The sequence below is a fragment of the Eulemur rufifrons genome, chromosome 2, assembly GCF_041146395.1.
Source record: "Eulemur rufifrons isolate Redbay chromosome 2, OSU_ERuf_1, whole genome shotgun sequence".
NCBI lineage: Eukaryota > Metazoa > Chordata > Mammalia > Primates > Lemuridae > Eulemur > Eulemur rufifrons.
In genome coordinates, this window is record NC_090984.1 from 47186236 (window position 1) to 47214125 (window position 27890).

Here is a 27890-nt window from a genome sequence, read left to right on the forward strand (position 1 = left end):
GTTTCTATTGACATGCCTTCCTTTTTTCTTTTTAGTCTTCTTTTATACCTTTCAAAACATCAAGCAAGGTTCCAGGCACAAAAATGTTCCAGGTCTTTACTACATTCTAATTGAAGTTAATTCATTAAAAAACGAAGTAATTTTTAAAATGTAGCTTTAATCATGTCATGGCTGTTTCTCCAAATCAGCAGTTATAAATGTATGCATGTTGTATATGACAGTGCTACATTATCTGTTGTATATGCATTGTTTTTCACATTATGACAGATGGGACAGTGAGCTTTTGCCCTGCCAAAAAAACCTCTGCTAATTGTAATTTTAAAGGGCCAATGCTGAAGGCCCTAAAAAGTCTCCCCAAAATTGTCAGCTATAGAGAATGAAGCCCATTTAGATGGGGCCTTCCAAGGAAAAGAAATAGAGACAGTTCATCAAGAGTACTGCTGAGATCAATGATGTTAAGAACTTTAGATTTAGAAAGAAGGAACAGGCTGAAGGATGAGTACATTGGAGAGAACAAGATGAAAAATACTACTACTTAAATTAGAGGCAGGAATGATGAAAGAGGACATAATCAAAAGTAGATGGAAATACTTAACTGTACTTGAATATAGAAAAACAAGGGCTCCTATAGTTAGATAAAGCAGGAAAAAGGAACTGAGAAAGGAAGAGAAAGAGTCAGAGATTTCCTAGACTAGAAGTATCTTGAGAAAATTCAAAACAAGATTATAAACTAGCCCAGACCATTTCTTACACTTTTCTTTAAGCTTCTGAGCAGGTTTTTAAAATTACAGTAACAAATTCTAGAAAAGAAATAAGAGATGAAAATTTACATCAAAAGATAATTAAATAGGAAGAAGAGTACACATCTGAAAATTCATCTACCAAGAGTTACTATGCTGGAGAGTAATGACAGCATGATCGAATTTCTGGGCTCATTTGAAAAGGGTTCCCAAGCATCACAAACTTAAGTTGTAGTTTGCTCCAGTAACAATAGCATGATGATTACTCTCAGGAGAGTGGCTTTTCTGTCATAGAAGACCCCAGGAAAGTAGAATGAAATCTTGAAAGGCTCCAGCAAAATCCATTTAGGATACTGAGAATGGAATTTGATTTATGAATCTTCTCTTCATTATTCCAGAGTTCCCATAAATTGGGAAGAGAATCCAGTGAGACTGGTAAATTATTTCAATACTTCTTTAATATCACTCTGAATTTATACAATAGTATAACTAATTACTGTGGATGTAAGATGTGCAATGGTTCTTTATTCTCTCCACCATCGTTAAGACAGGGGCAGAAGTAGGGATAAAGTTTCTCTGTGAAAGTGCTACTGAAGGTATAAATGTGGATCATGGTTTTAGCATTGTAGAAGGACACTTGCCCTCCTTCATAATCCAGGTATATGCCCACCCTGTTGAGTTTGTCCATCAGTTTTAGACTACAAGAAGGCAAATCCAGAGCCTTTAGATCAGTTTGATTCCTTAGTCTTAAAAGCCAGAATCCTTGCTCAGGAGTTAGAGGACAGCTGCCCTTCCGAATAATGGATTCTCTGACAACTCCGAGGGTCCATTTTGTCTTCTTTGCTACTTCTACTTCCCAATACCACTTTCCGGATGTGAATCCTTTTGAGCCCAGCACAGCCACACTTGAGTCAAACCTTTCTGGATCATCGGGCAATACCTGCTTAACGTCACCATGCCACACACTGGTTCGGTTTTTGGAGAGCACCAAATTTGGGTGAGCTGTTTTAGGGTCCAGAGTTAGTGGAGATAAGCCTAGTAAGAAAGTAAGAGAAAGTAGGGCATGGGAGAAAAGGGGGTGAATGCAAATTCCCATAGTAAAAGACAGTTATTTACAGAGACACCAGTGCTTGATTTCCCCGTACACTATATACTCTTAGGCAAGCAATTACTTATATACTTTTTGTTGTTTGGGTACCCATGTTGCTGTATTCTAGACATTTTTTATAGTTAGGGTAAAAATCAGGCTTTACTCTGAAGTAATTTATGCTCTATTAAATAAATCAATGCAAATAATGTAAATCTGTACTTTAGAAACTTTCATAGCAATCTAATTTTATGTCAGTTGAACCTAATAATTATAAAATCAGGGTTGTACTTTGTGATCTTTGTTTTTGGGGGGGAGGTTTTGAGACAGAGTCTCACTCTGTTGCCCAGACTACAGTGCCGTGGCGTCAGCCTAGCTCACAGCAACCCCAAACTCCTGGGCTCAAGCGATCCTCCTGCCTCAGCCTCCCAAGTAGCTGGGACTACAGGCATGCAACACCATGCCCAGATAATTTTTTCTATTTTTAATAGAGATGGGGTCTCACTCTTGCTCAAGCTGGTCTCCAACTCCTGAGCTCAAGCAATCGTTCCACTTCGGCCTCCCAGCGTGGTAGGATTACAGGCATAAGCCACCGCCTCTGGCCAGGAACATAAAAACTTAATGTCCTTATCAGGTACATTTATTAAAATTGTTGTTTTTCTTCTGAAGCACTGAAGATCTAAACAATCTCCTAATATGCTATACTCTATGATATGAACATCAAGCACAGGAGGGCCTGTAAAGACCCCATGTATATACAAAGGAGTATGTACAGAAACCTCCTTTAGGGCATAGAAGCCCCATAGATTTATATAGCTGATTTAGCAAAACAGAGTAAAATTTTGTCTACTGCCACATTTGATAGAACAGTCAGACAAAATCATAGGCTGAGGAGTAATTCTGATATAAAAACTCTTATCTATTTACTAGTACAAAGTTATAAATTCTTAGGTCGTGGCACCAGAAGAAATTCAGGTATACCAACTAGCCTCCTTCTAGCTAAGCTTTACCCTTTCCCCATCCTAGACTCTAAAGTACTAATTAGGACTACAGAAGAGGTTCCACAGATGAAACAGATTAAGAGCCCCAGGAACCAATAGTTATTACCCACTGATACTGATACCTGGAGAGACAGTGGACTGCATTTCCCTCCACTTCATGTACTGGATGGGACCTTTGAACTGGCCCAGGTTCAGCTTTCTGGAGATGAGTTCTCTGGGTGCCAATGACCTCATTCCTTGCTCCAAGCTGGAGTGGACATAAATCATTTATCCTTAGACATCCTCCAGGGACTGAAGGAAGGACATGAAGAATACCATAGGGAAACACTTACCTATCCAACAAAGTTGTGATGTCCTAGAAGAGGAAAGGAGAAATAGAGATGTCAGATGCCTGTTCATCAACTCCATAAATTTCTTTGGTAATACTGGCCATCACTAGAATTTGTGCAGATAGTCCCCAGTCCATCTCTACCAACTTCTTTCATCCTTCATATGCCTTTTCTAATCTGCATCCCTGATCTAACCCAGGATAAACTGGCCTTACCTTGTTCTCATTTTCTATAGTTCTCTTTTAGAGGGAACAAGAGAGAAGCTAATAAGATAATAATTAAGGTTAAGCTATTTTTACCTATACTTTCAAATGTCTCAGAAGAAAAACACAGTAGACATTCCAGTCCTAAGCCTGCTTTTCCTTTCTCTAGCCAATTAAGCTTCTGAATGCTGAAGTGGTAACCAATGCTTCTTTAGAAGTGAAGCTTCAGATAGCAAAGATTGGCAAACAGCTTTTCAGACAGGTCAATTTAATGATTGCTGAGAGCCGGTCAAAGGTATAACTCAGGCTACAACATTTTTATTTTTGAGAAATAAAGCTTCAAAGTTCTTTATGGAAAAATATTAAAATATTAATGCTTATTATTATTGAGATTTTTATTATCTTGTTTTCTAGAAGGATGAAAGTAAAGCTTTCTGCTGAGCATAAAGCTAAAGTAGCCTCCTGTTTTTCTCCCAGAAAATCTTAAAAGCACTATAGCAGTTTTGTTTTGTTTTTTTCCCTGGCAGTGAAAAGCCATTTCTGTATCCTTTCCAGACCTCTTCCCCCACTAAGTATACCCATAATCATATTGGTATGGAGTCTCACTTTGAGAAAGTCGAAGGAGTTCTGCTGTTCCATCCGTGTCTGAATGTTCACCAACAAGTCCTTGGCTAGGAGACCCTGCTCCTGAAGTTTGTTCATATTCAGCTCCATCTCTTCATTCAAGGCTTTCCCCTCTTCCCGAAGCTCATTTAAAATGTCCTTTTCTTTGTTGTGCAGGAACTGATGCAGCTTTAGAAACTCCAAGGATACATGTTGCTGCAGATGTAGCTTGTTTTCCTGGAAACCTCCATGATTATCACCACGGTTATTACCAAGACTAGTACTTGGGGATATGGGCCCACACCACCAACACTCACTTGCTTAGGAAATATCATCACAGAAAAATGCATACAAATGGCTGCTGAATATCATCATTCAACCACACTAAATTAAGCCCTGTGGGAAACTTATTCCCTCTTTCCCAATTCGTTTAATAGTTCAGAGTTCAGGAGGAAATAGTCGAAAATGGTCTCTAGGTTCCTACTGCAATACTGAGGTGGTAACCAGTGCCATATAAATAAGACCATGGAGGTAATAAAACATTCTAGAATGAATAATAATACCCCCCTATATTGGTAAGCCAATATCTACCAAGTGGTACTGTTAGACTGGAAGAACTGTCCTTATCTAGAAATCAGAACTGGAGCAGGTGGGTGCCATTCCTGCTACCAGGACAATGAAGAAGCAGCAGGAGATGAGCAGTTTCGAAAGCACTGAAATGGATAATGTAGCTCTTTTCTTGGGTAACCTCACCATCCTTATGGGTGAACCATTTGTCATACTGACTTCTGTTCCTCATCCTCTTCATTCTCATTTCTTGTGATTTCTACCTATATCTGCTCATTCTCATAGTCACACCTAGGATTTTATTCTCCCCAGGAATTGCATCATCTCCAGAATAACTTTTTGTGTTCTAGGTTCACTCAGGTACCCTACTACAATTATTGCATCTCATTGAAACCTCCTATTCATTGACCCCTCTGTTTCTATTTATAAACTTCTATCTTCTATCTTCATGTCCCCTCTTATCAAGCTTAGATTTTATGGTCCATAATTATTATTGCACTTTCTTTTTTTGTGGAGACAGAGTCTTGCTCTGTCATCCTGGATAAAATGCAGTTGGGTCATCATAGCTCAGTGCAACCTCAAACTCAAACTAGGCTCAAATAATCCTCCTGTCTCAGCCTCCCGAGTAGCCGGGACTACAGGCATGTACCACCACATGCAGGTAATTTAGTTTTTCTATTTTTTTGTAGAGACAGCATCTTGCTCATACTCAGGCTGGTCTTGAACTCCTGAGCTCAAGCGATCCTCCTACCTCAGCCTCCCAGAATGCTAGGATTACAGGCATGAGCCTCCGTGCCCAGCCTATTATTGGACACTTAAAATAGTCTTAACTCCTTCTCCTCTAGCTCACACTTTTTCAGTTTACCTTTTACCTTTCTCACCACTATTTCTTAGTCTTATTTGTTAGTTCTACTTCCTCTAACCAAGCTCTGAGTCTTAGACTTACTTGATATTCTGTCCTGGGCTCTTTCCTCTTCTAATTCTACAGTTTCTTTCTAAGCAATATCCTTTCCTCCTATGGCTTTAAATACCATCCAACGCTGACTTCTTTTTTTTTTTTTTAATTTTAATAGTTTTCTTTTTAGTTTTTATCTTTTTTTTCTCGGGAAACTTATTTTCATTGTCCATATATAATGCTGACTTCTTATCTCCAGCTTCAGCCAACTTCTGAGCTCCAGATTCCTATATACAACTGCCTATTTGACATCTCCACTCACCCTTCACATTTAATCAGTCACCACATCCAGGTAAATTCTTACCTTCAAAGCATATGCTCAAGCAATTTATTTCTCTGTATCTCCACTGCCTCACTAAACCAAGCCACCATCATCATTCTCTGGGACCACTGCAGTAGACTTCTAACCATTGTCCTTGCCATTGCTTCTCTCCAATCCATTCTCCACACAGCCGCCAGAGTGATATTTTCAAAATGAGATGATGAAACGCCATGTCCATTCTAAACAAGTCCTATTTAAAAGCCTTTAATGGCTTCTCATTATTCACAGGTTGAAGTTCAAAATTCTTAACATTATCTACACAAGGGCCTACATGATTGGGCCCATTTCTGCCTCACCAATATCATTCTTGCTTAGCATGCTCCAGCTTTATTGTACTTTTCTCTTTTTAACATACCAACTAACTTCCTGTCTCAGGACTTTTCCATATGTTCTTATTTCTTCCTAGAACATTCTTTTCCAGGCCAACTCCTTTCTATTCCCTTCACCCAGTTCACTTGGCTAAGTTATTTATCCTTCAGTAATCAATTTTTAATAAGTGACTCTTCAGAGCACTCCATTCCCCCAGTCTAGATTATCTTCTCCATTTATATGCTCTCATAATACCTTGTATTGTCATTTATAGTACTTATCACAGTTGTTATTTTATTGTTATTGGTAGGATTGTTTAATTAACATCTGTCTCCCACCCCCAGCATCTAGTAGTATAATGCCTGACCCACTCAATAAATATTTATTGAATGAATGAATGTGGACTCTAATAGTCAAGATTCTATTGACCTTAATAGCTGAATTAGGAACTCTTATAACAGAAACAAGATTATCTGAAGACATCATTACTATCTGTCCTTCTTCTTTTCCTGAGTCTACAAATTTCTTCTTCCAGATGCCAAATGCCAGAGAAGGCTCTCCTCCATGAAATAATTAATGAAGAAATAGAACTCCCAATTTTGCATCCCCAACCTAGGTACTGATTTTGCCAAATCTCTAACCATTAATGTTGTCCTAGAGCTCCTATGAAATGTAATAGCTTTATGTAAATGCAATAGCTTTATTTAGTTTGGGGGCAGCTAAGAAAGATCAAATCAGATGGAGAAAGCCAGCAACCTGAGAGACTTTGGTCCAGAGATGCCTAGTTATAACCCCAAAGGAAAGAAAGGCATTTCTTTGGACATAGAAATCTTTAGTATATTTTCTGGTAAATTCCTTACTTTTCCAGAGATAAACAGAAAGACCAGACAAATTTCAAACCACAACAATCACCTAGGGATTGAACGGTCAAAAGGATCAACATATTAGAGGAAAGGTCAATCTGCTCTATTGATCAACTATTAGGAACCTACCCCACCACCATATGTCTTTCCACCCTACAGTCAGTTTTCCAATTCTATAGCCCAAGTGCCATTTAATGTATTTATAATATATGTATAGGCACCTCTGCACCCTCATAGCTGGAGGGTGTATTCCAGTTTGTTCTCATAACCCCTCTACCCTGCTTCTCACCTTGAAATCAGCAATAGCATCCTTCTGCATGTTCTTCAGGGACTGAAGCTCCCTCAGGATTGTCTCCAGTTGACCCTGTTGGATGGCAAGCTCCTCCTAGAAATATCAAATAGAATTAACCCACATCAACTTGGGAGATAAAGGGCCATAAAGGACATCTCCTCAAAGCTTCAGTGTGCCAGAATAAAGCAAGCTCTTGCTGCAAAAATCTTTCCCTTTCCCTGTATCATTGTTCCTGTACCTTTTAAGAATTGTGAAGAAAATTACAAGCATCAGAAAACTTAGTTTTGCCCTCTTATTAGCTAGCTATAGAAGTTTGAAGAAGGTAATAGAACTCTATATGTTCTCTACTCTAGTTACACTGTTCTCAACATCTGTACTTTTACTTAGGTTGTTCTCACCTAGAACACTTGTTTCTTCCTTCTACCCTTCCCAATCCAAATGATTTCCCAGTCCAAGTCCTTTCTCTGTACATCCTCTAACTGTTCATCACTGTACATCCTCTAACTATTTCAGCTTTCTCCATTCTTCTCAGAAATTGTAAACACTTATGAATTACAAATGTAACAAAATTTAACTCTCAGTATTAGACTTTTTTTTTTTTATTTTATTTTTTTTTTTTGAGACAGAGTCTCGCTCTGTTGCCCAGGCTAGAGTGAGTGCCGTGGCGTCAGCCTAGCTCACAGCAACCTCAAACTCCTGGGCTTAAGCGATCCTACTGCCTCAGCCTCCTGAGTAGCTGGGACTACAGGCATGCGCCACCATGCCCGGCTCATTTTTTCTATATATTTTAGTTGGCCAGATAATTTCTTTCTATTTTTAGTAGAGACGGGGTCTGGCTCTGGCTCAGGCTGGTCTCGAACTCCTGACCTCGAGCTATCCACCCGCCTCGGCCTCCCAGAGTGCTAGGATTACAGGCGTGAGCCACCGCGCCCGGCCTAGACTTTTATTGATTCTGCTATTTTCTTCATTTTAAACTTGACCAAATTTTGAAACTTTTATGACAAGATCAATATCTTACATGCCCATATGCTACACAGTGTTTAGTAGAGTGCTGTCATGGCAGAGTTAGGTAAATATTAGGTTGAGGGAGTAGGCCAGAGCTCTTCCACTGTTCCTTTCCTATAAGCAGCAACTCTAGAGAAATAACTGCAAAATATGTTGTATTTTCTGAGTAGTCTGAGGTTTCTAATCATTATTTGAATAAAGGGATAGGGTTGGAAAAGAGAAGAAATCCTACAAAAGATTTTTCCAAGTTTTCCTAAGAGATTGCTCAAGGCCCAGGGCTCACCCACCGTGAAGAAGCGGACAGCATCAGAGATTTGCAGGAACTCCTTAGACTGTCCCGCAGACAACCGAGCATCTTTGCATTGAAAGCAGATCAATTTCCCATCTGGCTTACTGAACAGTTTCAGATTCTCTCCATGCTCTGGGCACTGTGGATGGCCCTTGAGTAGGGGTACCTTCTTAATCTTCTCTACCAGCTTCTCGAGTACAAGGTTGAATGTACAGTTGCTATATTGACATAGCATCTTACACTCAGGACAGAATGTTTCCTTTGCTTGCTGCTTCCAAAAATTTTGGATACAGGCTTGGCAGAAGTTGTGGCCACAGCTTAACATCAGTGGATCTCGGAACCAATCATGGCACAGTGGACAGTGTAGCTCCATAGTAATATCTTGTATCACCACTTTGGAGGGTATGTGGGTGACTGAATCATTCATTTTAACATAGTTGCCTGGTTCAGTGTTGGAGGAGAGGTTGGAGGATACCTTTGGAAAAGAACAGCTAAAATGAGTTTCTCTTTCTTGTCCATTTCAGCACTCCGAAATGGTGGGCTCCATTCCTAAAGGAGCTGAGAATTGGTGCAACTAGAGTAAAAGCACCATAATCTCTCCTTTGAAAGTGATCCAACAAATTCAGTGCTAACATCATAGTTTATGACACTATTTAAACTTTAATAGAGAACCAAGGCAGAGGAAGAAAGAGTATTCAACCAAAGAAATGTATTTTGTTTTACTTCCCTCTTTTTATCTACTATTTCCATGTATTAGTTGAAAGCTTTACTTTCAACTTCTGCTCTACTGGTTATTACCTTTATTTTGTTTTCTAGAAATCATGTACAAAGAACTGGAAGATCAATAATATTCCTCAGTCAGTGGCATATCATCAACCATCCAAGATTCCCCCTACTCCTTTTTGTAAAACATATTTCAGAAATATAAATACAGAAAAAATGCAAAATCATAAGTCTGTAGCTCATTGACTTTTCATAAAATGAACATATCTATATGATAATTGCACTGATAAAGAAACAGAACATTAGCACGTTCCCAAAAGCTCCTAAGTCCTTGCTTCATGTCACCTCCCCTCACCAAGGTTGATCCCTATCCTGACTTCTAACACTATACATTAATTTTGCCTGTTTTAAAACTTTATATAAATGCAACCATGGAATATAAACTCTTTTATTGCTTGCTTCTTTTATTTAATGTGACATTTGTAAAATTTATCTCTACTGTTGTACATAATTGTAGTCCAGTCATTCTCGTTGTATAATATTCCATTGTATGAACATGCTATAATTTACTTCTTTATTCTACTGTTGATAGTCTTTGGGGTAGTTACCAGTTGGGGCTATTATAAACAGTGTTGCCAGGAAATTCTTGCACAGGACCTTTGGTGAGTATATGTATACATTTCTTTTGGGTATATTCCTGGGAGTAGATCATAGAATTGGCATATATCAGCTTAGTAGATGTTTCCTAAGTAGTTGTATAAATTTATACTGCCACCAGTATTGTTCCAAATCCTTGTCAAAACTCAGTTTAGGTATATTCATTTAAGCTATGAATGTGTTGAAGTATTGTGGCTTTAATCTCCATTTGCCTGATAGCTATGGATATTGGGCCCATTTTTCATATGCTAACTGTCTGTTTGCATTCCTCCTTTGTGAAGCGCTTGCTCAAGGCACCTATTTTATTGTTGAGTTTTCTGTCTTTTTATTTATTCATAGAAATTCTTCATATTCTAGATATGAATTTTAATCAAATACATGCATTACAAATATCTATTTTTACTCAGTGGGTTGTTATTTCACTTTGTTAATGATATCTATTATTGAACAAGAATTCTTAATTATTTTTTAAACTTTTTATTTTTATGTATAACACAAATACAGAAAGCAGCACAAAAGAAATATATAGCTTATTGAATTATTAATAGATAAGTGCTCATGAAAAGAGACAGAACCTTGCCAGATATCCCAGAAGCTCTTCACATGCTCCTTACCACCTATATGACTTTCCCCCCATTCCTGAGATGACCACTATCCTGAATTTTGTGTTAATCATTTCCTAACATCACTTTATATTTTTAATACATATATACCTAAAAGATATACTATTTTTTGCCTGATTTGATGTTTATATAAAGAAAATTATGTGCATACACATACACACACATAGATATATATACAATTTTTTAGAGACAGGGTCTCACTCTGTCACCTAAGCTAGAGTATAGTGGTGTGATCATAACTCACTGCAACCTCAAGTACCTGGGCTTAACTTATCCTCCTGCCTCAGCCTTCCAAGTAGCTAGAACTACAGGCACACACTATCATACACAGCTAATTTTGAAATTTTTTTATAGAAATGGGGTCTTGCTATGTTGTCCAGGCTGGTCTCGAACTCCTGGCCTCAAGTGATCCTCCCACCTTGGCCTTCCAAAGTGCTTGGATTATAGGCATGAGCCACTGCACCAGGCCCCCAAATTATATATATATTTTAAATTGTTTTATTTGGGAAAAGTGCTTCTTTACAAAAGGGCAGCTGCAAAATACAGAGACCTCTGCAACAATTATTTGTTTTTTTCTTAAAGTGAAAGAATAGGTGGGATCCAAGGAATCAAAGCAGTGGATGGACAAACCAGGAGCATCTCCAAGTTATTTTCAGGAAAAAGAGCAACAAAATGCAAAGGTAAAATTTCTGATCAAGGAATTCTTCTAACTGAACTTTAGCTCATCTTATCAATTACCAACTCTCCCCTTTAGTGGAAAAGTATTACTTATTGCTGCAAACCAACTATTCCACTATAATAAATACCTTAGAACATAGTTTTGAATCACATCTGTCAACCTGCAAAGCTCAGGGGTGGAATGAGGCAAATACCCACCAAAACGAACACAAAAACCCAACAATAAGACTCCTCAAATGAGGACAAAGATTTTTCAAAAAGTGCCTGGATTGGAAAGGCTAGATCGTAGAATATTAAATACAACTGTTTGTGTTACTATATGGGATAACCAGATAGTTTTAACTTCTATGGCTAACCCCAATTTCTCTATATATATAGACAGACAGAGCTAGCACTGCTATATTAACAACTACCAGTATACTGCTTTGTCCTTTAAGATCTATCTGCCACACAAAGCTGAAGCCACTAAACCATGTTTTTCTACTAAGGCTAAGAATACTGCATCTATGCAGGGATGAGAAGCTTATCTCACACACTCACACACACATCAAGTCTACCAGCCCTTGGGAGTCAACTTCCAATTCTGAATTGATTTTGTGACCCTGTATCTTTTATATGTATTCTTTCTCAATTTTCCTATCATGCAAAACACAGTAGAAATCTCAACACATTCACAAGTGGTTCTGGTTACCCAGTAGGATTACTTACGTGCAATTAAACAAGAGATCAAAACCACAGAACAAGTGTACATGGTGGGGACTCCAGGGTAGGGAACAGGTATAAAAACACAGATGTGCAGATTTCACCAGAAACCCCAAGGAGCCACCTCCCAGTCTGTAGCAGAAGGCTACTTGCCAGCTCAGGTCCCTTCACCCGACACTCCTATTCTTAGACCCCAAAGCATGGCCAGTGCTTTTACTTTTGAACCTGGGGGGTGGTCCTCAAAGTGAATGTGAAAAGTCCATAAACACAATCTGGTTGAAAACAAGATTGAAACCAACAAATCTGGTTTGTTGATGATGCAACAAACCTACACTAACTGTCTGACAGTTAAAGTCGTGTTACAAAAAAACTAACTTTAAGATTTATTTATTTATTTTTGAGATAGAGTCTCGCTCTTTTGCCCTGGCGTCAGCCTAGCTCACAGCAACTTCAAACACCTGGGCTCAAGCAATCCTTCTGCCTCAGCCTCCCGAGTAGCTGGGACTACAGGCATGCGCCACCATGCCGGGCTAATTTTTTCTATATATTTTTAGTTGTCCAGATAATTTCCTTCTATTTTTCAGTAGAGACAGGGTCTCGCTCTTCCTCAGGCTGGTCTGGAACTCCTGACCTCGAGCGATCTTCCTGCCTCAGCCTCCCAGAGTGCTAGGATTATAGGCGTGAGCCACCATGCCCAGCCTAAGATTTATTTTTGTAACTTTTTAAACAGAGAAAACAACACACTCCTTGGGGAAAGGTGAGGGATTGAGAAGACAGGCCCTGGGTAAAAATTATTACGACAGAACCTGGAGTTGATAGGCTTGCCTAAAAGAGAAACACAGGCACTGCCACACCAGCACAGGGGACAGCAGGCTCGGCAGCCCAGTTCACCCGCCACGCAAGGGTTCTACAGATCCAAGTCATAAAAATCTTCTAGCACATCAAGAAACAAGTCCCACTCATCTTCAGAGTCTGTCAGTGCGTTGTCCCCACTTGTAGCCAAAAGCATAAGCGACATCTCGGCCATCTCAAAGATGACAACCTCTTCTTCGTTGTTGTCAAAGTGACTGCTGTTCTCTATTTCCTCAATGAACTTCCAGAAGTGGTTCATTCGTTGGGCCCGGCATCTGCTTGATGCTCCCACTTTCTGTCTCTGTGGCCCCTCTCTCCGGCCGTCAGGGTGCGCATGCTGGCAAAAATAGTTCCCTCCAAATGGGAGGCTCCCACGTCTTTCACCAAAATGCCTGCACGCCTTGTTGCTCATTACCTCCTTGTATTTCTGAATGAGCTTCTGCTTCTCTTCTTTGTCCTCCACCCAGTACTCACTTGGAATGACAAACTTAGATGTGATCCGGCATTCTGGGCAGGACTTTATGATCTTGCTGTCAAATTGCTTTGCATTCCTCCACTTGCGAATACACTTGAGACAGTAGGTGTGGTTGCAGTTGGAAAGGATCCCGAAGCGGCGCTCACTGGGGTTGGCTTTCTCATAGACCACTTCCATGCAGATCCCACACACCTTGTCCTTGCTGCGCTGCACAGCAAATGAGCGCTCCATGACCTTCTCATGGGCCTCAATGCAAGATTTTATATGTTGTGATCTCTGGGCAGCATCCGTTGGATGTAGGACCTGCAGCCCACACATATCACATGAATATCCATGGAGATACACACAGTTCTCCCCATATCGGCAGTCTCCCACTGCAGCATAGGGGCAAAGCTGCTTCTTTGTTTTCACAGCGGTTTGCTCTTTCTGTGATTCTTTCTTGGTCACTGAGCCCTGCAGAAGTGCGTCAGTGCAGAAAGGGGTAGTACGGCCACGGTAGGGCTGTCCAGGAACAAACTCGATAGCATTCACCCAGTCCTCTGAACCTGGTCCTACAGTTGCCAAGTTTGAATTTCTTGACTCTGCTTCGCCTGCATCCATTTCAGCAAGCGGCCCGACTGCTGAAGGGAGCCTTGGGGAAGCAGCAGGAGATGATTTTGCAGTTAGCTCTGTCGCAGTTGCTTTTTCCTGTTTCAATGTCTTGCTATGGTCGTATCTGCAGCGGTCTCCGTAAATACAGTACCCTCGCTGAAAATACGTGCACACTACACCATGCGGACTGTCAGAGAGGTCATGCGAGTATCGACAGTTATCTCCTTCTTTACAAACCCGGTGTATAAAATACCTGCAGGTGACCTGTTTAGTCCAGGCGCCGCCGCTGCGGTCGTTGCCGCCGCCCCTTATGCGTGCCCCCGGAGACGGGGCGGCGACTGTGGGGAGAGGGGTTGGGGAGGCCGCTGCCATCGCCGCCGCTGCCGCTTCTGCTCCCGATGTTATGGCTGTCGTTCCCGGAGCCGCAGCCTCCGCCATTACTGTTTATCCCACACAGCAATGGCCCCGGAACTTCCGTGATCACATAGTTCCGGTCCGTCAGCGGAGAGAAGGCGGCGAGGCGAGGGAGGGAGACTGAGGCGCCCGCTCGGTCCCCGCCCGCCCCGCGCCGCGTCTCTGTGCGCTCTCCCAAATTATATTTTATATATTCGTCCTTGCCTTGCTTTCCTCGCTGTGTCTCCTGTGTTCTAACACAGTTATAGATTTATTCTCTTCATATAAATTTTATGGGATTTTGAAAGGAGGATTAAGTATGTGCAGCCTGCTTTCACTGAAAGCATTTAAAAGGAAAAGTATTAGTCACAGCAGCTTGGGTCAAGGAATGAAAGTCAGGATAAAGTGTCTTAGTCCATTTGTGTTTGCTATACAAGAATACTTGAGTCTGGGTAATTTATAAAGAAAAGAGGTTTATTTGGCACATGGTTCTGCAAAGTGTACAAGAAGCATGGCACCAGCATCTGCTTCTGGCAAGGGCTCAGGCTGCTTCCACTCATGGTGGAAAACAAAGAGGAGCTGGTGTGTGCAGAGATTATATGGCAGGAGCAGAATATATGGCAGGAGCAGAAGCAAGAGGAGGGTGAGCTGTCAGGCTCTTTTTTACAATCAGTTCTCCTGGGAGCTAATAGAGCAAGAACTCATTCATTACCATAAGGACAGCACCAAGCCATTTATGAGGGATCTGCCCCCATGACCCAAACACCTCTTCATTAGACCCCACCTCCAATGTTAGGATCAAATTTCAACGTGCAGTTTGGGGGAACAAATATCTAAGCCATAGCAATAAGCAATCAACAGACCAAAAAGCCTGGGAACGAAGAGGTTGCAAAGGAAATACACTACGGAACAAGGGCTTTTAAAAGGTCCCACGTAGACCAGGTAATCAAAAAGCCCATGAGCATGTCCTGGTATGGACACATGCTCAAAAAAAGCCTGAGAAGACCCTGAGCTTTCACCTCTGGCTGACCATCAGGCCCCAGGTGAGCAGAAAATAAAGGTTAAGGCAGAGCTGTAAATAGCCTGGCTAAGTGTTAAAGGAACATCACAACACAGAGCCAATTGGCAAAGATTGGAAGAGTACTTTTTTGTTTTTATTTCTTATTCTTGGCTCCAGGCATTTGAGGAAGCTCTGTCAAAACACTAGCTGACCACTGAACTAATCGAACACAGGTTTCAGTGGCTACATATGACAAAGACTTTATACAAATAGTTTAGAAAAGTCACTAAGCAAGCAAACAACAGCAACCCACAACAAGCAACAACAACTAACTCTAGGAATGGAGAGAATATGATTTCCAGAGATGCCACATTGTAATATTTAAAATGTCCAGTTTTCAACAAAAAGGCATTAAAAGAAACAAGAAAGTATGGCCCATTCACAGGGAAAAAAATTGATAGAAATTTTCCCTAAGGAAGCCCACACATTGGACCTATTAGTAAAGGATTTTAAATCAACCATCTTAAACATGCTCAAAGAACTAAAGGAAGCCAGAACAATGTCTCAGCAAAGAGAGAATACCAATGAAAAGTTAGAACTTGTACAAAGAAACCAAATAGGAAATATGGAGCTGGGCCAGGCACGGTGGCTTGTGCCTGTAATCCCAGCACTTTGGGAAGCTGAGCCCAGGAGTTCAAAACCAGCCTGGGCAACACAGCAAGGTCCTATCTCTATAAAAGATTTGCAGATTAGCCAGGCATGCTGGCATGCACCTGTAGTCCTAGCTATTCAGGAGGCTGAGCTAGGAGGATTGCTTGAGCCCAGGAGCTGGGGGCTGCAGTGATCTATGATTACACCATGGCACTCCAGCATGAGTGACAGGATGAGACCCCATATCTTAAGAAAAGAAGAAATAAAAGAAAATATGGGGCTGAAAAGTACAATAACTGAAATAAAAAATTCACTGAGGAGCAGAAATATAAAAGAATGAATAAAGATGAACAGAGCCTAAGAGACCTATGAGACACCATCAAACATACCAACATGTACGTAAGGAGAATCCCAGAAAGAGAGGAGAAGAGAAAGGTATAGAAAGAATATTTGAAGAATAATGGCTGATAACTTACCAAATATGATGAAATTATACATCTGAAGAGTTTAACAAACTTCAAGCAGGATAAATTCAAAGAGATCCACAATGAGACACATTATAGTCAAAGTGTCAAGTGACAGAGAGAGAATCTTGAAAGCAGCAAGAAAGAAGTGACTCACCATGTACGAATGATCCTCAATGAAATTAACAGCCAATTTATTTTCAGAAAATATGAAGGCCAGAAAGCAGTGAGATGTCATATTTGAACCGTTGAAAGAAAAAACTGTCAAGAATTCTATATCCATCTATATCCATTCTATATCCATCAAAATCATCCTTCAAAAATGAAAGAGGAATCATGACATTGCCAAATATAACAAAACCTCAGGAAATTTTCTAATAGTCCTACACTACAAGAAATGATAGTAGGCCTGCTCTAGAAGAAATGCTAAAGGTAGTCCTTCAGTCTGAAATGAAAGGACACTAGGAAGAAACTTAAAACCATATAAAGAAATAGAGAACAATTGTAAAGGTGGCTACATAGGTAAATATTAATATAAAGACCAATATTATTGCAGTTTTTGGTTTATGACTCCCCTTTTACCCCATTTGATTTAAAAGACAAATGCATAAAGGAATAATTATAAATGTGTGTTAATGGGTACACAATGTATAAAGATATATTTTGTGAAAATAACAACATAAGGAGGAAACAGAACTGAAAAGGAGCAGAATTTTTATAGTAGAACTTTTTGTTTTCTACTGTTAAAGCTAAGTTGGCATTAAATCACACTTGATTGTTACAAAGTTAATATGTTAATTGTAACCCCCTAGATAATTACTAAGAAAAAAACACCAAACAATGTAAAGAAAAAGAAGAGAATCAAAATGGTACACTGGGAAAAAAATCAACTACAAAAGAAGGAAGTAATGGAGGAATTTAGAAACAAAAAAGATAGCACATATAGAAAATAAATGACAAAATGGTATAGGTAAGTCTTTCTTTATCAGTAATTACATTTTATGAAAATGGATTAACTTCTGATTAAAAGAGAGGTTGGGAGAATGGATAAAAAGAACATGATCCAACTATATGCTGTCTACAGGAGACTCACCTTAGATCCAAGGACACAAATCAGTTGAAAATGAAAAGATGGAAAGATATTTCATACAAATAATTACCAAAGAGTGATGGAGTGGCCACACTAATATCAGGCAAAATAGACTGTAAGATAAAATTGTTACAAGTGACAAAGAAGGACATTATCAAGGACATGATAAAAGGGTCAATTCATCAAGAAGATATAACAATTATAAACATATACATACCTAACAACAGAGCCCCAAATATGTAAAGCAAAAACAGAATTGAAAATAGAAATAGATAGCTCTACAATAAGAGTTGTAGATTTTAGTACCTCACTTTTTCAATAATCGATAGAACAACTAGACAGAAGATTATTAAAGAAATAAATGAATTGAACAACACCACAAGCCAACTAGACCTAACAGACATATATAGAACACTCCATCTAACAATAGCACAATACACAATCCTCTCAAGTGCACATGGAACATTCTTCAGGATAGACCATATATTAAGTCACAAAACAAGTCTCAGTACATTTTAAAAGATTAAAATCATACAAAGCATCTTCTCTGACTACAATGGAATGAAACTAGAAATCAGTAACAGAAGAAAAACTGGAAAATTCACAAATATGTGAAAATTAAACAACACACTCTTAAACAACCAATGGGTCCAAGAAGAACTATCATTAGGGTGAACAGACAACCTACGGAATGGGAGAAAATATTTGCTCTCTACATATCCAACAAAGGGCTGATAACAAGAATCTATCTGGAAGTCAAGAAAATCAACAAGAAAAAATCAAACAACTCCATCAATAAATGGGCAAAGGACATGAACAGAAACTTTTCAAAAGAAGACAGTATAATGGCCAGCAAACATATAAAAAAATGCTCAACATCTCTAATCATTAGGGAAATGCAAATCAAAACCACAATGAGATATCACGTAACTCCAGAAAGATTGGCCTTTATCAAAAAATACCAAAGCAACAAATGCTGGCGAGGATGTGGAGAGATAGGAACACTCTTACACTGCTGGTGGGACTGCAAATTAGTGCAACCTCTGTGGAAAAGTATTTGGAGATACCCCAAAGAGCTACAAGTAGAACTACCATTTGATCCAGCAATAGCACTATTAGGTATCTACCCAGAGGAACAAAAGTCATTCTATAATAAAGACATCTGCACTCAAATGTTTATTGCAGCACAATTCACTATGGCAAGGATGTGGAAACAACCCAATTCCCCTCAATCATGAATGGATTAATAAAACATAGTATATGTATACAATGGAATACAACGATGGTGATCTAGCACTTCTTATATTTTCCTGGATAGAGCTTGAGCCCATCCTCTGAAGTGAGGTATCACAAGAATGGAAGAATAGGCACCACATGTACTCACCATCAAACTAGCACTGACTGATCAACACTAAGGTGTTCACACAGTAGTTAGATTCTTTGGGGGTAGGGGGGTTGGGGGTGGGTAAACTCACAAATAATGGATGCAGTGAGCATTGTAGTGGGGGAAAGGGCACGCCTCAAATCATGGTTGGGATGTGGCAAAGTCATAACATGTAACCAAAATGTTTGTACTCCCATAATTTCCTGAAATTAAAAAAAAAACAACCAATGGATCCAAGAAGAAATTACAAATGAAATTAGAAGATGCTAATAGAAAAGCAAAAACACAACACATCAAAATTTATGGGATGCAGTGAAAACAGTGCTAACAGGGTAAGTTATAGCTGTAAACACCTACATTTAAAAAGAAGAAAGACCACAAATCAATAACCTAAATTTCCCCTAGAGCTAGAAAGAAAAGTACAAGCTAAATTCCAAGCTAGTAAAAAGAAGGAAATAAACATTAGAGTGGAGATAAACAAAATAGAGAATAGAAAAACAATAGAATCATTGAAATAATAAGTTGATTCTTGGGGAAAAAATCCACAAAATTGACAAACCCAAAGAGGGACGATTCAAATTACTAAAATCAAAAATGAAAGTGGGAGCATTAATACAGGCCTTGTAGAAATAAAAAAGCATTATAAGAAACTACTATTCTATGCCAACAAATTGGGTAACCTAGATGAAATGAAAAAATTCCTAGAAACACACCAACTACCACAACTGACTCAAGAAGAAATAGAAAATGTGAACAGACCTATAACAAGTAAAGAGATTAGGTAGTAATCAAAATCCTCCCAACAAGAACAACAACAACAAAAAGCCCAGGACCAGATGGCTTCACTGATAAATTCTACCCAACATTTTAAAGAATTAATACCAATCCTTCTCAAACTCTTCCAAAAAATAGGAGGGAACACTTCCTAACTCATGCTATGAGGATAGCTTATCCTAATCCTAAAGCCAGATAAAGACATCATAAGAAAACAAACTATTTTTAGTTTTCTTTTCACAAGAGAATGAAAAGATAACTCACAGAATGTAAGAAGATATTTGCAAATCCTATACTTGATTAACGTCAAGTATATATCTTAATTAGAGATAGATATTTTATATATAGAATATATAAAGAACTCTTACAACTCAACAACAAAAGGACAAACAACCCAATTTAAAAATGGACAAAGGACTTGAATAGACATTTACCCACAGAAAGTAGACAAATGACCAACAAGTACATGAAAACATATTCAATATCATTAGTCATTAGGAAAATTCAAATCAAAACCACAATGAGATATCACTTTAAACCCACTAGTATTTCTATAATTTTTACAAAATGGAAAATGACAAGTATTGCTGAGGATATGGAGAAATTAGGACACTTGTACTCATTGCTGATGAGCATGTAAAATGGTGCAGCCACTGTGGGAAACAGTTGAGCAGCTCCTCAAAAAGTTAAAAAGAATTACCTTTTGACCTAATAATTCCACTGCCAGGTGAAATTGAAAACAGGTATTTAAAAAAAAACTTGTACACAAATGTTAAAAGCAGCACTATTCACCGTAGCCACAGGTGGAAACAATCCAAATGTCCATCAACTGATGAATGGATAAACAAAATTTGGCATATCCATACAATGGAAGATTATTCAGCCATAAAAAAGAATGAAGTTCTGATACATGATACAACATGGAAGAACCTCAAAAACATTGTGCTAAGTGAAAGAAGCCAGACACAAAAGATCACATATTACACGATGCCATTTATATGAAATATATGGTATAGGTGAATGCACAGAGACAGAAAGCAGATTAGGGGTTACCAAGGGCTGGGAGGAAGGAGAAATGGGGAGTGACTGCTCAATGATATAAGGTTTCCTTTTGGAATGACAAAAGTGCTTTGGAACTAGACAGACGTGATGGTTGCACAACATTGTAGATGTACTAAATGCTACATTTTAAAATGGTTAATTTTATGTTATTTTAATTATACCTCAATGTTTAAAAAAGTGAAACCATTTGACTCCAGAGCCAGAATTTTTAGACTCAACAATATCCTGCTTTGCAGAAAGTTATATTATAGTGCCTTCAGGATGTGCTACTACTTGATGACTAGCCACCAGAAGTGGCTTCAATGTCAATACCTAAGGGTGTGATGGTATAAGTAAACGTTCAATGATGCCAGCTTTGTATCTATGCCCATACTTCCCAGGGCATAGAAATAAGTAACATAGAAGCTTTGTCCATGAGCTGCCCACATCTGGACCTTCACTACATTTGTGGCCAGGGCAAAGTGCAACTAGAAGCCCCTGGCTTCTATTTTTCAATTTGCATATCATCTCCCCCTGAAGGACAAAAAACTTAAATATTGACAGAAGATTTATTCTGAGGCAAAATTCCGGAGGGTTGGTCCAGAGGTTATTCTCCTGCTCCTGAGAGGGGAAACTGGAGCTCAGAGGAATATGAACTTGCTCTGACACTCAAGTCAGTGGTAGGATCAGGGAATTCAAAGAATTCTATCCCAAAGGCCAGAGCTATCTCCATCTCCTGTGTGTCATCTTGAGAATCTGAGTACCCAGAACTGCTCTGTTCCTCATTCTTAACCCTCCATTCCCAATTAGAAGTTTGTATTTACCTGTACTTATGGGCTTAGTTTCTCTCTTATTCAGATTTATTCTAGCCAGGGAAGCATGGCTAAAAATCTTTTGCCTCATCATCAGATTCCATTCTCACTGATAACTATTTATGTTGTCCTCATCCCATCCCTGGATTATCACCCTTTATATACCCAAATACTTTGCTTAAGTCCCTAGCCATTTGCTTCATAGTTTCCCACACAGCCTGTGTTCCTTATCCCTGATACCTATCTCCCCAAACCCAGGCAAAACCTGGGTCTTGCATGTCTGGACCTAATATAGCCATTTTCTCTTTTAATATTACCTCTCCACCATTCTCTGCAGCCTCCTTTTCTGAAACTATCAGACAGACATTCAGAGCTTCTCACTCTAGTCTCCATTATTCTTAATTTTTTTATATTTTCATAGCTCTCTGTGCTTTGCTCTGGACATTTCTCCCATTCTTGTTTTATAGGTGCTATTTATTTCTTGTTTCTTTAAACGTCTTTTTTTGTTTGTTTTTGTTTTAGGAGACAAGGTCTTGCTATGTTGCCCAGACTAGCCACAGACTCCTGGGCTCAAGGCTTCCTCCCTCAGCCTCCAGAATAGTGGGATTATGGGATTATGGGCTCGAACCACCGCACCCAGCGCATTCAGCTATGTTTTTGAAAACATCTTTGAATGAGGTGAGTTCTTCCTGAACCAGCTATTTGCACGAGACTTGTATGAGGGCGTAGGTGGAATCATATTTGAGGCTATTTTCTTTATGAAACAATGTGTGCATAAGTTCTTTTTTCCTCATGATCAGCATTGCAGGGTTTCTTACAACGAAGAGTCTATCTCCTCACTGTACCTCACCAACAGACTGCTTGCTGCAAATATGGCTTATTTGTCTTTGTTCAACTTCACCTTCCCTATTTCTCAAATTTTTGTGACAAATGGGTGTAAGGAAGCTCCAGCTTAAGTCTGCTTGCCTGTTTTCATTGTTCTGTACAACAGCTTGTGGGTCTTGGCCCATAGGATGGGGTATTTTTTTGGAGAACTATGTCACTCTCCTTTTGTGTAAGATCTGCATCCCTAGGCATCCTCTTTCACATTCCTGCTTGACTTTCACTACATTTGACAGTACTTTCTCATAGATTATAGTCCAAGCTATTTGTTGCCTCTAGTTTCATTGCCATGGTTAGTCTATTTTTCATTTTCCTTATAGTTTTGACTTAACGATGGATGAGTTTCTAAGAAAATCACTGTTTTTATTCTACCACTTAAAAACCAAAGCTTAAATTATTTTTGACACTTTATCCAACATCTATATATTTAGAGAAGGGTGTCAATATACCATCTTAGCAAGATTGGGTAATGGACTTTCAGCAGTAATCAGTATGGATGCCTTTCCTCACAGATTACAAATTGAATTTCTCTCCAGCCAACAGGAATGAGGACTCAAAGCCAATATTTAGCAGTGTTATAAAAGATATTATGTGCTATTCTTTGCACACTTGAATTTTAAACTAAGACTAATTCCTAATACCCACTAGATATCTTAATTGCAGTAACTGTCACTCTCACAGTCCATGCTAAAGGTCAGGCCTACACATATCATGTGGCCTCCACTCCCTCTCCCAGGTCACCGATGGGCTTCAAACCCATTCCATAGACTGTCCAGCAATCCAAGATGTAACTTAATACAAAAAGATGATCTGGCAAAGCAAAACCTCTCGTGAATTTGAATCTGGAAACAAAGGGAGAATCCAGAAATTGAAAGCAGCAGCAAAAGCTTAAAGATTGCCATGAGGTAGTGTTTGGGACATGAAAGGTCGTGGCATGGAAAGTCATAAGGAAATGGAGTAAAGGAGATGAATTTTGAATAGAAGACAGAGGAAATGTAGAGATGTAGGATCGAGGGAGTCACTTAGTTGGTAGGGACAAGACTTATAGACTTATAGAGAGAAACAAATATGGAAAATGGCTGTTTATATTAACCACAGCACTGTCGTTTGGCTCTTCCTGGATTCTTATACCTATAATAATGCCTTGATCAACAAATGTGGTAGAGGAATGAGTGTTTATCCTCACAGTAAGTGAGGTTACCTCTTTGCTTAAGGTAACTTCTCTGAATCTCTGTTCTTGTAATGGACCCTCTACCCCAGCACTCTGTTGAAATTTTTTCTTAGAGCGCTGGGGCAGAGTTTGCTAAACACTCATTTAATGATACTCTCCAACTTCCTTGACTTATTTAATCTATCCTTTGACCCTTGTGATGCAATATTGTCCTAGTTTTCCTGTATCTGATCACTCCTATGCCTTGGCCGGTTTCTATTCCTCTTCTCATTCTCTTAAGTGTAAATCACCACCGTGGTCTGTCTTCAGCTGTCTTCTAGAGCTATAATCTCTTCTTATCAAATGAGCCATTCATTTCTGTGACTTCTTATACAACCTCTATAAAGGTATCTCCCAAATCTGTATCTCTGAGCCCAAGACTGGGTCCTTGAAAATCAACATGACTGCAACGGAGTTTATATTTCTCCCTAAATCAGTTGCCTCTCTTTTTTTTTTTTTTTTTTTTGAGACAGAGTCTCGCTTTGTTGCCCAGGCTAGAGTGAGTGCCGTGGCGTCAGCCTAGCTCACAGCAACCTCAAACTCCCGGGCTTAAACGATCCTACTGCCTCAGCCTCCCGAGTAGCTGGGACTACAGGCATGCGCCACCATGCCCGGCTAATTTTTTCTATATATATTTTTAGCTGTCCATATAATTCTTTCTATCTTTAGTAGAGATGAGGTCTCGCTCTTGCTCAGGCTGGTCTCGAACTCCTGAGCTCAAACGATCCGCCCACCTCGGCCTCCCAGAGAGCTAGGATTACAGGCGTGAGCCACCACGCCCGGCCAGTTGCCTCTCTTGACTTCTCTATTTGTATTGATTGCACCACCAATCTTCCAGTTTTGAAATCTGAGTTATTTGCAGTAACTGTCACTCCCATAGTCCATGCTGAAGGTCAGGCCTACACATATCATGTAGCCACCACTCCCTCTTTCAGGTTTGACACCCATCTGTGAGTTTTATTTTATTCTATTCTTCCTTCCTCATCATCTAATCAGTTGCAAAGTCTAGTTAATAATATTAATAATTGTTAATGCTTCTCTGCCTCCAAAATCTTCTGTTGTTCTTCATAGCTTATCAAAGTTTTTTTTTTTTTAAAAAAGGGCCCCAGAATTCAGAATTTTCTGCAACATATTGAAAATTCATATTTCTAGTATTATTTCCTATGGCTATGTTGTACACTAAAAATTTTTAATTCACCATCCTTTTGCATATTAATAATTCATTTAAGTTTCATTTTAACCAAAAGATAAAAATAAGATTAATTTACTTTTTGTACTAGGCTGAGTGGGCAATTCTGTGGAAATGAAAAGAAAAATATGTATCTTCTCCACCCTCTCAATATGTGCATAGAAGACCAAACCCAGAAAAATATACCCATCAGGAAATATGAAAGTACAGAAAAAGATTGCATTTTAAGCCAATCAGGGCTTAAAATGCAATGTCTTGAAAACTTTAAAAATAGAATAAGATAAAATTGTAGGAGAACCTGGACACTTGAAGATGTTCTAGGAAAAAGGATACCTACCAGAGTCAGTTTGTAATCCTGGTGAATGCAGTGTCTTTTGAAGGTGGATATCATTTAGGAATTTTATTCCATGTATTTTAAATACATATTTAAAGTATACAGTGGTTGCCAGTGCTGGGACAAGGGGGAATGGGGAGTAACTGATAATTATGGGATTTCTCTTAGGGCTAATAAAAATGTTCTGGAATTAGATAGTGGTGATGGTTGTACAACTTGGTGAATATGCTAAAAACCACTGAATTGTACACTTTAAAAGGGTGAACTTTATGATATGAAAAATATATTTAGTGTTATTGTTTATATTATATGATTGGTTTGTTTATTGTTAATTCATAAAAAATGATATTATTGATTGGTTTTTTATGGCTAATTCATTTTGCCAGCTAAGGTTTTGCCAATTACCCTGATTTTCAAGAATTTATCCTCTGCTATTAAATAAGGGATTAATTACATTAGCTAATATTCACTGAGCATTCACTGTGCAAATGGCTTCATATTTAGTATTTTATTTAATCTTCATGAGAACTCTACAAGAATAGGTATTATTACCCTATTTTTAAGGAAACTGAAGCTTAAAGAGTTTAAGTATCTTGCCAGGGTCACATATTTGAACTCCTTATCTGACCCCAAAGCCTATTATCTTAACCACTGAGTCAACGGAGAGCCAATTAATATGTTTTGTGTAATTAAATTATTAAATGGATCAAATTTGTGAGGCAAAATATCTGGAATAACTTCCCACTGCTCTAGAGGGACATATACAATTGGAAACCAAAGGAGATTCTGAAATTCTTGTACCTGGAAATCTCTTAGGAAATCACATCCACTGCCAGCCCTTTTAGGGAAAATCTGACCTTAAGGCAGAAGGAGAGAAACTGAAGTCAGGAATCAATGCTCATCCTTGTAAAGCCCTGACTGGCAGGAATCACTTTCTAAGAAAGCATGTCTCCTCTTTCCACTTACTGTGCACATTCTCAAAGAGCAAAGAAAAGGCAAGGATTAGAGCTATGAAGTCCTTGGAAATGTGCAGAAGAAATATTTCATTTTTACCAGAGATTTTTTTTTCCTGAGAAGTTTTGGGTTGTAAATTTTCGAAATAATAGTTAATAAAATATTTAAGGAAAGTTTATTTATTGCTTTTCAGCCTTTATTGTTCCAAAGTAATTCTTAAACTTTGATGGGCAGATTTTCTGAAGGATTAACTTTAAGAGCAGAGAAATACAATTCATCTAGAGACAAACCATATGGCACAGCCAGATCAAACACAAGAGCAAGATACATTTCTGCTTCACAAGTTATGCCATTTTCACATAAGAAGGAAAGATTCTGAACTTTCAGACTTCTCAGAGCTTCTCAGAGTTAAAAGAGATTTTAAGTCACTTAATTCACTCCTTTCTGGCACATGCCTGAATATTTAAAATAATGGGAAGCTCACTATCACAAAAATAACTTTTTTTACTATTATAGAAAAGTGTCTATTTTTACTGATTTGGCCTTAAAGGAATAAGAATATAATTGGTATAGGCAGTAGTGTTTATTTTTTCCTCTAGAAATTATAAGCAAAATACTGATAGCCCTGTTTGCTTCAACTGCTAAGAACAGAAATGAGTAAGAGTAAAACTAAAGGAATGATAGAAGAAATTAGAATCTGATCTTAATGATTAATATACATATAATGAAATTAAATTTTATAAGAAGTGGAAACTGGCAGAAATGATGATAACTCAGAATATAAAGGCCAATGTGTCAAAATTTCTTATTGATGAATTTTAGTGAGTTTTTCAGTGTTCTTGTAGCACATAAACATTTTCTTTTGTCTGTCTGACAATCAAGAAAACACTAAGTTCAGAAGAATATAACTTTATTTTAGCTCTGAAGAGTTCTTAAGGGAAGGAATTTAATTAAAAATGTTTAACTCCTGTGAGAATCAACTCTGCTTTAAATATAAAATGTGAGCAAACCAAGTTACACATAGTAATTTTTTAATCTAAAACTAATCAAACGATTAAATTAACAAGGAAGGTGAATTTTTGTATAGCATGTAGTTTAATTTTTCTCAAAATGTTTTGGTGGATTTCATTACTTCCCTACCAGCTTCTCTAATCTAAATTCTCAGTTATTTCAAGGTCTGGAGAGAGTATAGCAGATACAAGCTGTCAAAAGTTAAATACTTCCCTTTATGAATTTCCTTTCGTGCTCCCAAATCCATACCCGTTGATCCTGTTTTTCACACTATGCCTAGAAAACCTACTAAGTTAGAAAAAAGTAACTAACCTCCGTGAAGCTCAGTCATCAGACCATGAGAGGGCAGAAGTGGACACTTGGATCAGAGCTCAGCAGGCCCAGGATGGCTGCAGACCAGGAGTCAGGGACTGGTTAGTTTGCTAGAAATGGGCTCAGAGCATGACGGAAGGAAGAAAAGTTCAGGAACTGGAGAGAAGGGGCAAGGCTAGACTGAGATCTGGCAGATTCCGTGACAGTTTGTCAGTTGCTTTGATCATTATTTGCTTAAGAAAAAGAGAAACCCTGATTGGAATAACTTACCTGCCTACACTTTTTATTTGGAGGGGAAGAGGGCAGCTTATTTAGATTCGAGGTGGTAGTCTAATCTTAAGGTTCACAGATCCTCATTTCTGGACTAGGCTGCTCTACGAGAGAGGAAATAAACACCATCATCAGCCTATAAGCCTAACGCATGAGAAATCACTACCTCACCCCTGCTTATGACCCCATCTACAGCATCAAGACACCAGCTGCGTGGCTTTAATAGAGAGCTAGTATACCTCTCACATTCCAT

General features: G+C 38.7%; 1 protein-coding gene and 1 pseudogene across 2 annotated transcripts; both read right to left on the reverse strand.

The window, feature by feature from the left end:
• Window positions 1–1178: 1178 nt before the first annotated feature.
• Window positions 1179–27556, reverse strand: TRIM69 (tripartite motif containing 69). 2 transcript variants are annotated; one of them, XM_069460639.1, is made up of 7 exons: window positions 27368–27556; window positions 8564–9040; window positions 7269–7364; window positions 3967–4200; window positions 3161–3183; window positions 2951–3075; window positions 1179–1775 (listed from the first exon to the last, which is right to left on the reverse strand). In XM_069460639.1, exons 2-7 carry the CDS (start codon window positions 8990–8992, stop codon window positions 1234–1236), a joined length of 1449 nt encoding a protein of 482 aa, XP_069316740.1. In that variant the 5' UTR covers window positions 8993–9040; window positions 27368–27556; the 3' UTR covers window positions 1179–1233. The 2 variants fall into 2 exon arrangements, with proteins under 2 accessions (XP_069316740.1, XP_069316748.1); XM_069460647.1 differs by lacking the exon at window positions 8564–9040.
• On the reverse strand, window positions 10470–14304 carry LOC138376351 (E3 ubiquitin-protein ligase makorin-1 pseudogene; annotated as a pseudogene).
• Window positions 27557–27890: the final 334 nt, after the last annotated feature.

Bases quoted from the DNA above. Each gene is read 5' to 3' on its own strand.
- TRIM69 (XM_069460639.1), bottom strand. From the start codon at position 8,992: ATGAATGATTCAGTCACCCACATACCCTCCAAAGTGGTGATACAAGAT. The intron at 7,365-8,563 runs GTGGGTGAGCCC...TGATATTTCTAG, and splicing joins ATGCTGTCCGCTTCTTCACG to GAGGAGCTTGCCATCCAACA. The intron at 3,076-3,160 runs GTAAGTGTTTCC...TGTCCACTCCAG, and splicing joins ATCACAACTTTGTTGGATAG to CTTGGAGCAAGGAATGAGGT.